Source organism: Biomphalaria glabrata, chromosome 9 (genome assembly GCF_947242115.1).
Source record: "Biomphalaria glabrata chromosome 9, xgBioGlab47.1, whole genome shotgun sequence".
Classification (NCBI taxonomy): domain Eukaryota; kingdom Metazoa; phylum Mollusca; class Gastropoda; family Planorbidae; genus Biomphalaria; species Biomphalaria glabrata.
The window spans coordinates 31,620,435-31,637,133 of record NC_074719.1 but is presented as its reverse complement, the minus strand read 5'-3'; the positions used below and the strand labels follow the sequence as shown (position 1 = coordinate 31,637,133).

General features: G+C 36.4%; 1 protein-coding gene across 3 annotated transcripts in view; it reads left to right on the top strand.

Moving 5' to 3' along the window:
• LOC106063512 (opioid-binding protein/cell adhesion molecule homolog) overlaps positions 1-9,842 on the top strand; it is a 151,629-nt gene extending 141,787 nt beyond the window's left edge. For all 3 annotated transcript variants that reach the window (XM_056042458.1, XM_056042459.1, XM_056042460.1), the window contains exons 6-11: positions 732-860; positions 1,417-1,565; positions 2,167-2,311; positions 6,824-6,927; positions 7,872-7,974; positions 8,395-9,842. In XM_056042458.1, coding sequence (XP_055898433.1) covers positions 732-860; positions 1,417-1,565; positions 2,167-2,311; positions 6,824-6,927; positions 7,872-7,974; positions 8,395-8,516 — 752 coding nt within the window. In that variant the 3' untranslated portion in view covers positions 8,517-9,842. The remainder of the gene's footprint in view (positions 1-731; positions 861-1,416; positions 1,566-2,166; positions 2,312-6,823; positions 6,928-7,871; positions 7,975-8,394) is intronic.
• The last annotated feature ends 6,857 nt before the right edge of the window (positions 9,843-16,699 follow it).

Here is a 16,699-nt window from a genome sequence, read left to right as displayed (position 1 = left end):
CAGATTCCTGAGATGTTATAGAACAACTTACTGACACATTTCAATAACAACTATCTGCCATGCTTAATGACAATAACTGTTTGTTCTGAAACACTTGAATGACATGCTGTAAGACATTTTACTGACGTAGTCACTAGTCAGTGACACTTTCTGTCCATGTTTAATAACAAAGACTTTTTAAAGTATATTGATTATTTATTGATAAATCTATTATCCAATAGAGCCATTTTAGTGACTAATCATTACCACTACTGATAAAGCTCAACGTTTAATTTGTACTAAAAAAAAACAACAACAAAATATTTTTTAAAATCTTTGGCATGGATTCTAGATCTTCATTTATTCCAAATGGATGTTGTCAACAAAAAGTAGTTTATTGGAATGTTATTTTTATTCTTTTTTTTTATTATTTAGATTAGATAGATAGATACACAACTCTAAACTCATGTCCGAAATACACAGTTTTAATGTCATGCCCTAGATACACAACTCTAATGTCATGTCCTAGATACACAGCTCTAATGTCATGCCCTAGATACACAGCTCTAATGTCATGTCCTAGATACACAGCTCTAATGTCATGTCCTAGATACACAGGCTCTAATGTCAATTTGATATTTGGAGGAGAATATCGTTCTTTTGGTCTCAACTTGAAGTTCTTGTTAAATCTTGGTCTCACAACATAGGTCTAGACAATGAGATAAAATAAAAGATTATTTTTGTCTCTCCAGGAATAGGTACAGCCGGAGAGATTCTCAACATTTACAACATCACACGACATTGCGGGGGAGTGTACGAGTGTGAAGCTGACAATGGCGTGACACCGATAGCAACAAAAGCCACAACTGTCAAAGTGAAATGTTAGAAGTCTTGTTTCTTCAACCAATGAATTAAAGTTTTATTCTAGAGATAAATGTTTAGGTCACAAATAAATCACTATTAGCAATGACAATCTAAATATCTTCTCTAATAGATGTCTGTAGTCTAGAGATAAATGTTTAGGTCACAAATAAATCACTATTAGCAATGACAATCTAAATATCTTCTCTAATAGATGTCTGTAGTCTAGAGATAAATGTTTAGGTCACAAATAAATCACTATTAGCAATGACAATCTAAATATCTTCTCTAATAGATGTCTGTAGTCTAGAGATAAATGTTTAGGTCACAAATAAATCACTATTAGCAATGACAATCTAAATATCTTCTCTAATAGATGTCTGTAGTCAACGGATACGTTCTCATAACATTTTGGCCATATCGTTGAACAAGGTGTTAGGAAATCAAATAGCTTGTAATCTTTATGTCCCCTGTAGCTTAAATTAAACCATGTTGACCCTCATTCCCTGTGTGTAAATCAAAGCACATAGCGCCTTAGGAAGTGAATGACGTAATGGTTTATTTTTCACCGATCAGTTCCACCGGAAGTAAAGGTTGCTTCGGATACAATATCACAAGCCATTGGAAAAGATACCATCCTAGAGTGTACAGTAACAGGATATCCACATGGAGAGGCATTCTGGGAGTTTGGATTTAAACGGTTGTTTACTTCAGAGAAGTATATGGTAAATGCAGCGAATTTTTTTTACAAGTTATCTCATCTGTTTCTTTTTTTTTCAAAGTCTCATCAATGAATGGTGATTTATAGAAGAGTAGCACTAGGAGCAATGTCAACCTTCTAAAATCTTGTCAAGAAATATCTGAGTTCCAGACGTGACAAAGTAGCTGGTTTAGTGGTTAGTTTATAGCTTCCCAGAGAAATGACGCCAAACTTTGTGCATCTCTAATGATCCAATGTCCACGTTCTTGAGTGAACTGATCGCTCTATCATTTGTATATCCCTATTAGAGTCTTGCTCTCGGTGAATTCATCACTTCTAGTTCTACCTCAAAATTTAGTTTGTAAACCTTTTCTGTAGGCCCTACATGACCCAAAGATTTTTGGAATTGGCTTCCAATTTTGCTAGCAAAAAATAATTGCTTCCCTTAATTCAAGAAGAACATTGAGAATTAATTGTTCAAAATAAGATAAGCAAAGATTTGCATATTTTTATTTTCTCATGTCTGTTGTGTTTTTAGTGTGCCTTGACTCTGTGTTTGTTAACAGCGCTACTTATATTAAGTATTCTATTCTGAATGAATTCTTCTAATCATGTCTCCTGAACAGTCTGAGGCCTCATCTTATATCGAAGAAGAACAAAAACTCTCCATTTATCTGACGATCAAAAACATACAGTCAAGTGACTTCGGGGAATATTTTTGTTTCGCATCTAATGACATGGGACATGCTCGGGACAAGATGGTGCTAGAAGGTCAGTCTTCATTCATTGGAATTGATGTAAACAATAGAGACATTGGTTATTTGCATAGCGAATTGAAAAGTGACAAAGAACTAATCAGATCTTTTGCTGATGTTTGTTCAACATGTGTGTGTATTGTTCAACCAGTGTGTGTATTGTTCAACATGTGTGTGTATTGTTCAACCAGTGTGTGTATTGTTCAACCAGAGTGTGTATAGTTCAACCAGAGTGTGTATTGTTCAACCAGAGTGTGTATTGTTCAACCAGTGTGTGTATTGTTCAACCAGTGTTTGTATTGTTCAATCAGAGTGTGTATTGTTCAACCAGAGTGTGTATTGTTCAACCAGTGTGTGTATTGTTCAACCAGTGTGTGTATTGTTCAACCAGAGTGTGTATTGTTCAACCAGTGTGTGTATTGTTCAACCAGTGTGTGTATTGTTCAACCAGTGTGTGTATTGTTCAACCAGAGTGTGTATTGTTCAACCAGTGTGTGTATTGTTCAACCAGTGTGTGTATTGTTCAACCAGAGTGTGTATTGTTCAACCAGTGTGTGTATTGTTCAACCAGTGTGTGTATTGTTCAACCAGCGTGTGTATTGTTCAACCAGTGTGTGTATTGTTCAACCAGTGTGTGTATTGTTCAACCAGTGTGTGTATTGTTCAACCAGTGTGTGTATTGTTCAACCAGAGTGTGTATTGTTCAACCAGTGTGTGTATTGTTCAACCAGTGTGTGTATTGTTCAACCAGAGTGTGTATTGTTCAACCAGTGTGTGTATTGTTCAACCAGTGTGTGTATTGTTCAACCAGTGTGTGTATTGTTCAACCAGTGTGTGTATTGTTCAACCAGAGTGTATTGTTCAACCAGTGTGTGTATTGTTCAACCAGAGTGTGTATTGTTCAACCATTGTGTGTATTGTTCAACCAGTGTGTGTATTGTTCAACCAGAGTGTGTATTGTTCAACCAGTGTGTGTATTGTTCAACCAGAGTGTGTATTGTTCAACCAGTGTGTGTATTGTTCAACCAGTGTGTGTATTGTTCAACCAGAGTGTGTATTGTTCAACCAGAGTGTGTATTGTTCAACCAGTGTGTGTATTGTTCAACCAGTGTGTGTATTGTTCAACCAGCGTGTGTATTGTTCAACCAGTGTGTGTATTGTTCAACCAGTGTGTGTATTGTTCAACCAGTGTGTGTATTGTTCAACCAGTGTGTGTATTGTTCAACCAGAGTGTGTATTGTTCAACCAGTGTGTGTATTGTTCAACCAGTGTGTGTATTGTTCAACCAGAGTGTGTATTGTTCAACCAGTGTGTGTATTGTTCAACCAGTGTGTGTATTGTTCAACCAGTGTGTGTATTGTTCAACCAGAGTGTGTATTGTTCAACCAGAGTGTATTGTTCAACCAGTGTGTGTATTGTTCAACCAGAGTGTGTATTGTTCAACCATTGTGTGTATTGTTCAACCAGTGTGTGTATTGTTCAACCAGAGTGTGTATTGTTCAACCAGTGTGTGTATTGTTCAACCAGTGTGTGTATTGTTCAACCAGTGTGTGTATTGTTCAACCAGAGTGTGTATTGTTCAACCAGAGTGTGTATTGTTCAACCAGTGTGTGTATTGTTCAACCAGTGTGTGTATTGTTCAACCAGTGTGTGTATTGTTCAACCAGTGTGTGTATTGTTCAACCAGTGTGTGTATTGTTCAACCAGTGTGTGTATTGTTCAACCAGAGTGTGTATTGTTCAACCAGTGTGTGTAGATTTGTTCCCTGGAGTTCATCAGATGAAGTAAGAACTAAACTTGTTTCCTGCTTTTCCAAGTCTTCTATAAACTGACTAGGAAATGTATCAAATGTTTTGTCTAGAAATATATTTACAATTAAAAAAAAGAGATTAATAAACAGAAAATAATTACAAAATGGGCAACAGGATATCTTAAGGTTAAGTTTCTTTTTACTAATTTACATTGAGAAATTAAAAGATGGAGAAACATTTTGCAAATTTAGCGAATCAAACATCTATAGGTATCAGAAACAGAAGTTCAAAATAATTTGTAATACTTTTAGTAGTAAAATAATCCACATCTAAAAATATCGTTTCAAGTTTAATCTAAACACAACTATAAATAGAACAAGTTTACAAAGAGAGTTTGTATGATCAGAGGCGATCTGCTCAGAGATAAACAATATTCAAGCCAAGTAATTATTTTCCCTTTAAAAAAAAGTAATATCGCAATGTAATGACAACATAGTCCTAGAATCTAGATCTGCTAATAACCCCAATGAGATTCTAAACACTATGCGTGATATGTACATACAATTTGAAGTCGTGACCTTTATGAACGAATAGTGATCATGAAACATTTGGACCTTAATGAAATATAATTTTAAATTAGAAACAATCGATTTGCATAAACTAAGAACCCGAATCTATGTTTTCTAAACTCGAATAACAAAGATACATAAACCAAGAACCCGAATCTATGTTCTCTATACTCGAATAACAAAGATACATAAACTAAGAACCCGAATCTATGTTTTCTATACTCGAATAACAAAGATACATAAACTAAGAACCCGAATCTATGTTTTCTATACTCGAATAACAAAGATACATAAACTAAGAACCCGAATCTATGTTTTCTATACTCGAATAACAAAGATACATAAACTAAGAACCCGAATCTATGTTTTCTATACTCGAATAACAAAGATACATGAACTAAGAACCCGAATCTATGTTTTCTATACTCGAATAACAAAGATACATAAACTAAGAACTCGAATCTATGTTTTCTATACTCGAATAACAAAAATCAGTGAAACATCTGGACACATTCAATGTCTTCCGAGACAGAAGGAGCCATATAATATTCATATAAATATAAATAAATAAATAGCCCAAGACCAATATATATATTCCGTCTCGGGAGACAAAAGATGCGCCCAGATGGATCACTCGAATATACTCGAATATGAGCGTTCGTAAAAGACATCGGTACTCGTGGTTCTGAAATCATTTAACCGAGCGAGGAGTCCATGTACTTTTATTAATGAAATAGTTCCACATGACATCAAAGGGAACAAACTTTCCACTACGTCACACGGCTGCAGGGCCGGCCTTAGATAATTGGAGGCCTTAGGCAAAGTGACTTTGGTGGCCCCAAATGAAAAATAAAATAAAAAAAATAAACAGCAAAAAATAAAATGACTCAATTTATTTAAAACCTAGTCATTCCAGTGTACCCCAACAATAACACTGGGCACTAAGTTTAATTATTTCTTATCTTTAAAAAAATTGTTTTCAGACCTGTGGGAGGCCCCCACCACTCGGAGGTCATAGGTCCTAGGCAGCCGCCTAGTTTGCCTATGCATAAGGCCGGCCCTGGGGACGTAGTTGGATTTAAAATGTCTTTGTCCAGACGAGAGAGTTGATATGGGTTAATTTGTGCACATTTCATTTTATAAATCAATCCGAATGATGTCAACGGGAAAATACTTTCCATTACGTCAGAAGGTTTATTTAGACCATTACGTCACAAGGTTGAGTTAGATCATTACGTCACAAGGTTTATTTAGACCATAACGTCACAAGGTTTAGTTAGACCATTACGTCACAAGGTTTATTTAGACCATTACGTCAGAAGGTTTATTTAGACCATTACGTCACAAGGTTGAGTTAGACCATTACGTCACAAGGTTTATTTAGACCATTACGTCACAAGGTTTAGTTAGACTATTACGTCACAAGGTTTAGTTAGGCTATTACGTCACAAGGTTTAGTTAGACTATTACGTCACAAGGTTTAGTTAGGCTAAAAAAAAAAGTTTTTGTCACCAGGAGAACTTTGACGAAATAATAATAAACATTGGCGCACGAGTTCTTAAAACATTTGAATGGTTTGTGACATCATTATGTTATTCAATTTTTTGAGACATCATTATTATTTTATTCAATTGTTTGAGACATCATTACGTTATTCAAATGTTTGAGACATCATTACGTTATTCAATTGTTTGAGACATCATTACATTATTCAAATGTTTGAGACATCATTACGTTATTCAAATGTTTGAGACATCATTACATTATTCAAATGTTTGAGACATCATTACATTATTCAATTGTTTGAGACATCATTACAGTATTCAATTGTTTGAGACATCATTACGTTATTCAAATGTTTGAGACATCATTACGTTATTCAATCGTTTGAGACATCATTACATTATTCAAATGTTTGAGACATCATTACGTTATTCAAATGTTTGAGACATCATTACATTATTCAAATGTTTGAGACATCATTACATTATTCAAATGTTTGAGACATCATTACATTATTCAATTGTTTGAGACATCATTACAGTATTCAATTGTTTGAGACATCATTACGTTATTCAAATGTTTGAGACATCATTACATTATTCAATTGTTTGAGACATCATTACATTATTCAAATGTTTGAGACATCATTACATTATTCAAATGTTTGAGACATCATGATTTAATTTTGTCCCTGATGTGTTGCAGAGTACAAAGAAAAAAAGAAAACGACCCCAGCTCTGATCAGCACAACAAGTTCCTATCACTATCTAAATAGCAGAGCTAATCAACCTCATAACCAGATCAAAGAGGCAAGTATCTTAAATAATACTAACATAACCAGGTTAAACATGTGACTTGAACTATATTTACATAACCAGATCAAACATGTGACTTGAACTATATTGACATAACCAGATTAAACATGTGACTTGAACTATATTGACATAACCAGATTAAACATGTGACTTGAACTATATTGACATAACCAGGTCAAACATGTGCCTTGAACTATATTGACATGACCAGATCAGTGAGGTGAGTATCTTAAAAAATACTAACATAACCAGGTCAAACATGTGACTTGAACTATATTGACATAACCAGGTCAAACATGTGACTTGAACTATATTGACATGACCAGATCAGTGAGGTGAGTATTGTGAAAATATCAAAGAACCAAATCAAAGAGGAGATTTGGAAGGAAGTTTGTAGACTTGAATTTTTACCTTACAGGCTATTAGATTCTGGGTTACACATTGTCACACACATACATCTTAATGTCACACACATACATCTAAATGTCACACACAAACGTACTTCTAAATGTCACACACAAACGTACTTCTAAATGTCAGACACAAAAGTACATCTATATACAGTGCTTTTTTGTGACAGTACGCACAGTACGGCGTACCGGCACCTTTTCAATGTAGCGAAAAAAGTATTACTTTTCTTAAATTTTAACGTTTATTAATAATTTATTAGTAGTTAAAAGTTAGACGATCCATCATTGAGTACCGGCACCTATTATTTTACAAACAAAAAAAAGCACTGTATGTATGTATATATATATATTAGTGGTGTTTCCTGTGGAGAAAAAAAAAGGAGGGGCGTTACTAAAATGACACATTTTTGGTAAGAATGTGCAATAGAGGCTTTTCACGTAGACATCATTTAGTCTAGCTCTAAGTTATTTCTAGTCATGTGCTTTTCTGACAAATTTGATCTTCACATTGTTTACCTGTAACTTTAGATCTCACCTTACAAATCCAAGGGAAGAACTGGAGTCAGCTTAGAGAAAAACGAACTGATCAATGGTCAGTCAGATAAACGAAAACTTCCAACATCTAGACCTGGTAAGCTAATGTTAGGAATTAATCAAAAATATTTACAAATTAGTCAATTAATTAGTGGTTATTTTGTTTGATACAGAAAAGTGGAAATAAATCATTTTAGTATTGAGAAATCTAGTTGTAAATGTGGAGCTATTGCCCTTAGATAAGCTTGTTAAAAACTACTATTGCTTTATCCTTTGACATTTGTAAAGATGCATTGACCCAAGTCACACTTGAATGTATGCTTCAGTTTTCTTGTAGGCTATTAGCTAGACAGTGTAGTTTTTGTTCTCTGTAGTAGTTCTCCTTCTCTTTTCATTATGCATTCATTCCATACACAGCAAAGTGTAGGCCTACCACCTCTAGGATAAACTCATGTCCAAACTCTTCATTTTTAGTGTTACAGAGTCAAATAATCTATTTATCTGTTTTGTTTTCCAGAAGCTTCCTTACAAATCCTAGGACATAATACAGGACAAAAGTCTCAACTCTTGTGGACATTCTATATCACTTTATCAATTATTTGGTTTACTCTGATATATCAAAACTGTTTAAATGTGTAATTTGATATTATGTATTTTATTATTGCTATCTAGAAGAATTTATTTTAAAGTTTGTATTAATATAATCAACATCTTCATAAATGGAAAGAAATTAACAGATTTCAGGTAAAAGAATACAATAGAGAACATATTCTGGGCCTAGTTCTTCAATTCTATTGCAGCCATATCATTGAGTTCTCTTATTTGATTCAGTTGTTTAACATTTGTAGCTTCTCCAATCAACAATTGGAGAGAGGGGGGAGGCCGGAGGAGAGATAAAATAGTTTTTTGGAAACTTTTACAATATATAAGACTTTCTTATCATGTCATATTCTTATTTTAACTTGCAGTGTTCATATCACATTCTGGCACCTATTTTCTCTATGTTAAGTCATTTCATTCTCAGTGTATGAAGTATAGCACAGTGAACACAGGAGAATGGGAGATGGGCATGTTGCTGAGTATCAGTTCTAATAAATGTGGAATAATAACAAGTTTTAGTAACGCTGGGCGGTATGACCAAGTGTGTGTCTGATAGAAATGTGAGCTTGAATAAATGCCCTATACTTGTGAGATTATCGGATATATTGTAGTACCCTATACTGGGCCTATACTACTGTTAGATGAAGTTCTGCTGATGAAAGGAGGACTACTGGTGACAATGTTGAGTCATTCAATCAATATTTCAACAATAAATCAATGTCATTCTCTTTGGGAATTAACTCAGTTCTAGCATTTGTGTGTATGTGTGTTTTTGTTGAATGAAGTCCTTATTTTTTTGTAATTGATTATGATTAGATTAAATTACTGATATTTTAATTGTATTTTTATTTGTTGAAAGTATTCCATGAATACAGTGGTTCTCATTTTGTTGTCTACAAGACACCACTACCCCCCAATAGTGATACAAACAACATTCATGCATTATTCAATCCTGTGATGTTTCAAAATTAACATACAAAAAAATAAAGCATAAATATAAATGCTTATGGAAAAAAAACAGAATGGTGATATTTCTGAAATATTTAAGATTTTTTTTCAATATGTATAATTTTTTAAACTATTACAGCTCCATGAGTTCCAAAGCACTTGTTATTTAAGTTATCAATGTTGTTTTTTGACTTTTTTTTTTTCAAAATCATTAGTGACTATTTTAAAACTATTTTGACACCTGTCTGTGTGTATCCTAATCATGTTTTACTACTTCCTTAATGTGTTGGGTCAGTACTAACATGGTGTCCATCAATATGTCAATTTACATTGTATAAAGTCATTCACCAGATGTCCATCCATCACAAGTGTACAAATAATTTTTGGTTGTTTTTAAATAAAATGCATTGTAGGTTTTCTTTGAGTTCTGTTTTAATTTCTTTTTGTTTTCGAAAAAATGAAAGTGTGTTGGTTTGTTACTGAGATTTCATTAATGAAATGTGTCCGTGTATGGACAGGACTCAATTTGAAAGACTACAAAGTTTGGATTTGACATTTTAAAACATTCCAGATAAACATAGAAATATTATTCTATTAGTACTTCAGGGTAACATCATTGTAAATACTGGTGGTATCATGGTAAATACTCTGGTGGTATGGACACTCAGTCTATTGATATCCCAAATACTGGTGGTATGGACACTCAGTCTATTGATATCCCAAATACTGGTGGTATGGACACTCAGTCTATTGATATCCCAAATACTGGTGGTATGGACATTCAGTCTATTGATATCCCCAATACTGGTGGTATGGACACTCAGTATATTGATATCCCAAATACTGATGGTATGGACGCTCAGTCTATTGATATCCCAAATACTGGTGGTATGGACCCTCAGTCTATTGATATCCCCAATACTGGTGGTATGGACACTCAGTCTATTGATATCCCAAATACTGGTGGTATGGACACTCATTCTATTGATATCCCAAATACTGGTGGTATGGACACTCATTCTATTGATATCCCAAATGCTGGTGGTATGGACGCTCAGTCTATTGATATCCCAAATGCTGGTGGTATGGACCCTCAGTCTATTGATATCCAAAATGAATGTAACTTCCAGGGGACACTTCAGACAAAGTAAGAGTCCAAAGATGAAAGCAAACAGTGCATTATTTCACCTAGGCTTAGTTGTGACCTACCGTACATGTTTTATCACATCCAGTGTAAAGAAAATCCAAAGACAGATGGCGGTAAATTTAAGTTTTCTTTTTGCCATCTTTACCTATTATCAGGAGAGTCCTATATCATTGTAAAATGTAAAAAGTTTTTAGGAAACCTGGTCTTCTCTATCCAGTCAATATAAGCTGCTGAACTTTTTTTAAAAGGTTTTTTTTTTTTTTTGGGTGGGCGAGCTTTATAATACTGTCCTTCTTTAATCAAATTCACCAATTAAAAATGTTCCCTGCATAGCACGCTTTTAAACAATAAGCAGTGCCTACACATAGGCATTCAGCAGAAAATGTCTGTTTGTACTGCCCCTGTTGAAACTTTGGTGGTAACACTCTGGAAGAAAGAGTTGCTCTCACCAATATTTCAGGACCAAAGGTTGTCCACTGCTTGGTTTACATGATCTGATAGTGAGAGGTTGTCCACTGCTTGGTCTACATGATCTGATAGTGAGAGGTTGTCCACTGCTTGGTCTACATGATCTGATAGTGAGAGGTTGTCCACTGCTTGGTCTACATGATCTGATAGTGAGAGGTTGTCCACTGCTTGGTCTACATGATCTGATAGTGAGAGGTTGTCCACTGCTTGGTCTACATGATCTGATAGTGAGAGGTTGTCCACTGCTTGGTCTACATGATCTGATAGTGAGAGGTTGTCCACTGTTTGGTCTACAGGATCTGATAGTGAGAGGTTGTCCACTGCTTGGTCTACATGATCTGATAGTGAGAGGTTGTCCACTGCTTGGTCTACAGGATCTGATAGTGAGAGGTTGTCCACTGCTTGGTCTACATGATCTGATAGTGAGAGGTTGTCCACTGCTTGGTCTACATGATCTGATAGTGAGAGGTTGTCCACTGCTTGGTCTACATGATCTGATAGTGAGAGGTTGTCCACTGCTTGGTCTACATGATCTGATAGTGAGAGGTTGTCCACTGCTTGGTCTACATGATCTGATAGTGAGAGGTTGTCCACTGCTTGGTCTACATGATCTGATAGTGAGAGGTTGTCCACTGCTTGGTCTACATGATCTGATAGTGAGAGGTTGTCCACTGCTTGGTCTACATGATCTGATAGTGAGAGGTTGTCCACTGCTTGGTCTACATGATCTGATAGTGAGAGGTTGTCCACTGCTTGGTCTACAGGATCTGATAGTGAGAGGTTGTCCACTGTTTGGTCTACATGATCTGATAGTGAGAGGTTGTCCACTGCTTGGTCTACATGATCTGATAGTGAGAGGTTGTCCACTGCTTGGTCTACATGATCTGATAGTGAGAGGTTGTCCACTGCTTGGTCTACATGATCTGATAGTGAGAGGTTGTCCATTGCTTGGTCTACATGATCTGATAGTGAGAGGTTGTCCACTGCTTGGTCTACATGATCTGATAGTGAGAGGTTGTCCACTGTTTGGTCTACAGGATCTGATAGTGAGAGGTTGTCCACTGTTTGGTCTACAGGATCTGATAGTGAGAGGTTGTCCACTGCTTGGTCTACAGGATCTGATAGTGAAAGGTTGTCCACTGCTTGGTCTACATGATCTGATAGTGAGAGGTTGTCCACTGCTTGGTCTACATGATCTGATAGTGAGAGGTTGTCCACTGCTTGGTCTACATGATCTGATAGTGAGAGGTTGTCCACTGCTTGGTCTACATGATCTGATAGTGAGAGGTTGTCCACTGCTTGGTCTACATGATCTGATAGTGAGAGGTTGTCCACTGCTTGGTCTACAGGATCTGATAGTGAGAGGTTGTCCACTGCTTGGTCTACAGGATCTGATAGTGAAAGGTTGTCCACTGCTTGGTCTACAGGATCTGATAGTGAGAGGTTGTCCACTGCTTGGTCTACATGATCTGATAGTGAGAGGTTGTCCACTGTTTGGTCTACAGGATCTGATAGTGAGAGGTTGTCCACTGTTTGGTCTACAGGATCTGATAGTGAGAGGTTGTCCACTGCTTGGTCTACAGGATCTGATAGTGAAAGGTTGTCCACTGCTTGGTCTACATGATCTGATAGTGAGAGGTTGTCCACTGCTTGGTCTACATGATCTGATAGTGAGAGGTTGTCCACTGCTTGGTCTACATGATCTGATAGTGAGAGGTTGTCCACTGCTTGGTCTACATGATCTGATAGTGAGAGGTTGTCCACTGCTTGGTCTACATGATCTGATAGTGAGAGGTTGTCCACTGCTTGGTCTACATGATCTGATAGTGAGAGGTTGTCCACTGCTTGGTCTACAGGATCTGATAGTGAAAGGTTGTCCACTGCTTGGTCTACAGGATCTGATAGTGAGAGGTTGTCCACTGCTTGGTCTACATGATCTGATAGTGAGAGGTTGTCCACTGTTTGGTCTACATGATCTGATAGTGAGAGGTTGTCCACTGCTTGGTCTACATGATCTGATAGTGAGAGGTTGTCCACTGCTTGGTCTACATGATCTGATAGTGAGAGGTTGTCCACTGCTTGGTCTACATGATCTGATAGTGATAGTGAGCTCTTCCACAACACATTGGTTTCTAAAGGCAGCCAAAAGTGCTACTACATTTAACAGTGAGAAATACTTAGAGTTGGCCAGAAAGTGAAAATGGTTATTTAATAAAGCACTATTATGACTTGATCAAAATGCCACAGGTCAAGGAGAAAGCTAGGCATTTAAACAAAATTGAGAGTCTACAGAGCTGTATTTCTTCCTTCTCTTTTATTGCCTTTGGAGTCCTGGAGATTATATTTGCACCAAATCAAACAGTTGAGTTCTTTCCCTGACAAATACACCAGGTGATTTCATTACATACAATAAGGTGAATACTGAATACATGCAGGGCCGGCCCTAACAATTGCAGGGCCCTATGCAAAATTGTTTGCGAGGGGCCTAGTCTTGGTAGGATAAGCTTAATGTCAAAATTAAGATTTTGTCTTAGAAAATACATTTGTCATTGAAATAAATTTTTATTAAATCAAATCAAATCTCACTTTAAATTTTTTTTTTTTAAATTTTATATTATATTATAATGAATGTAAAAGACAGAAAAAAATCTATTACAGGAAAACTTTAAATGATATTTTTTGAACAAAAAACAAAAAGTGGTTTCTTCTATTTCAATCTATGGTGGCTATGTCAAAGAATATTATGAAGGACTTAAAACCTGGATCATTGACATCTAAAGATAGACTTGTTTAAATTGTACTAAATGACCTTTCTAGTAAGTCCCTTTACAATTTACATACCAAAAGGGAAACTGTGTAGATAATGGTACATTTGAACTTGTAATGACAAATAGCTAGACTCAGACAACACTTAGGTTAGAAGGTTGTTCACAATCCATAGTGTTAGTGGAAACAATGAAAAGACTGGGAAGAGAAGTCAATATATAATGGACTAAGGAGTTTCAGAAACAGAGACATCAGAGTTAGGGTGAAGAGCACAGTGTCTAACAAACACACATATAGTTAACACAGGAGCACCCCAAGAACAAAGGGGATCGGAGTGATTGCAACAACTATAGGGGTATCTCTCTCCTCAGTATATTGGGCAAGATCTTTGCTAGAGTGGCACTATCCAGGCTGCAAGTGATAGCTTCTAGAGTCTACCCAGAGTCTCAGTGTGGATTCAGGAGTGGTAGGTCCACTATAGACATGATATCTTCTCTACGACTACTGCAGGAGAAATTTAGAGAGAGAGACAGACCCCTTTACATTGTTTTTGTCGATCTGACTAAAGCTTTTGACATGGTCAGCAGAAGTGGCCTTTTCAAACTCCTGAGGAAAATAGGTTGCCCTCCCAAACTACTGAAGTTAATTGAATGTTTTCACGAGGAAACTAAATGTACTGTCAAATTCAATGGAGCCCTGTCTACTGCATTATGCGTACAGCGACATAAACGAAGGTGTGTTTCTCCATACAAGATCCTCTGGAAAACTATTTAATGTATCAAGGCTGCGGGCAAAAACCAAGGTTAGGAAGCTACTCGTCAGGGAACTCCTGTATGCTGATGATGCAGCTATTGTGGCTGATTCTGATATCCAGCTACAGTCCATGGTTGACAAACTATCTGCTGCTTGCCAGAAGTTCGGCTTAAACATCAGTCAAAGCAAGACTAAGATACTTGTCCAAAACACAAACACTGCACCTCAAGTAAGCATTAATGGCCAACCACTAGAAATTGTTGATCAGCAGATCACTTTTGTTACCTTGGCTCCATCATATCCAACAACACCCTACTGGATAAAGACATAAACAACAGGATAGCCAAGGCAATGGCCACCATGTCACGGTTGCAGAAAAGAGTCTGGGACAACATATTGCTGACTAGCAGTACTAAAGCCCTAGTCTACCGGACCTGTGTGTTTATCACCTTGCTGTACGGAAGTGAAACATGGTCAACCTACTCATGGCAGGAAAAAAAGCTGAATGTCTTCCACCTCCGATGCCTAAGGCGGATCTTTAAAATAAGGTGGCAAGATAAGATAACAAATGAGGAAGTGCTACATAGAGCAGGATGCCAGGACATCCGCTCTGTTATCAGCAGCAGACGCCTTGGCTGGCTTGGCCACGTTCGTAGAATGCCAGTAGGTCGACTTCCACAGGACATCCTGTATGGCGATCTAATTGAAGGCAGGAGAGCCGCTGGTCGCCCACTTTTACGTTATACGGATGTATGCAAACGCGACATGAAGCTCTTCAAAATCGACACTGGCAACTGGGAAGAGGTGGCATTGGACAGATCCACATGGAGAGAGAGCATAAAGGAAGGGTCACAGATTGCAGATGTCATACACAACAGAAGCAGAAAGAAGGGTGAAAATGCAATGGCGCCTGGTGATTTTATATGCCCTACCTGTGATTGCAGCTGTGTATCAAGGATTGGCCTCTTTAGTCACACAAGAAGTTGCAAAGGGAAAAGATCGTCTCACGAGACGTAAAATGCCACAGAGACCCCAAGTGGCAGCCACATCACCAATAGGGTATATTCTATTAACCAATGATCTTCAATCAGTCATTTTTGTTCCTTAACTAAGTTTGCAAAAGACCTGGCTCTTCTTGCACTGCTTTCAGAAAGGGCAGACTGAGTCATTATTTAAGAGAAAAAAAAAAAAAAATACTGACATGACAATTTTTTAATACTAAATGTAAAAAAACAACAACAAAGAAATTGATTTCTGAAAAGGAAAAGAAAGAAAGTGATATTGTTTCTGTAGCTGGGTAGAGCCTAGAAATAGTTCAAAGCTTTAAGTACCTGGGAACTGTGTTAGACAATATATTACATTTCACTGCACACAGATTACATCACCAAAAAAACAACAAAGATCAAGGTTAGTAAGAAAAATGGTCTCTCTTAGTTTTAGTGAAAAAGCCTTGTCAATGTTTTACCATGTTGATATCTGCAGTATTTTAAGTTTCAGCATCACTACCTGGTATGGCAATGTGAACAAAAAATAAACTTTATAAGTTCACAAACCGCACTCTGACACCTATTTGAGAAAAACATTGCTAAGAAAGTAATAAAAATGTTTAAGCATAAAAAAAATCACCCTATTCTATATGAGTTGAACATTTAACCATCAGAAAGAAAATATAAGACATGAATGTAAATAGACACAAACTCTGTTTGTTCCTTTGGCAATTATGTTGAACAAAATGTAACTTACTGTTGTAAATTTCACATGTAAAGTTTAACTGTGGTATGAACATATGTGCTCTAGTACAAACTGTTTTTGTAATGCACACTTGTGATACACATTTCCTCAGGATAATAAAGATTATGGTATTATTAGTATGATAGAGGTCATATTTGTGAATGGTTGTACACATCTCAACAAAATGATCTAAGACTTTGTATCTCTTTAAGTTTGTGTAAAGTTGTACACATCTCAATAAAATGATCCAAGACTTTGTATCTCTAAAAGTTTGTGTATGTGTTCCTATTGCCTTGAAATGTTCTTTATGCCAAGTTTTTATGCATGTTTATGGGCTCTGCCCTTCTTTGGATGTTTCTCTATGTAGGAACATGTACAACTACATACAAAAATATAAAATAACTCAAAG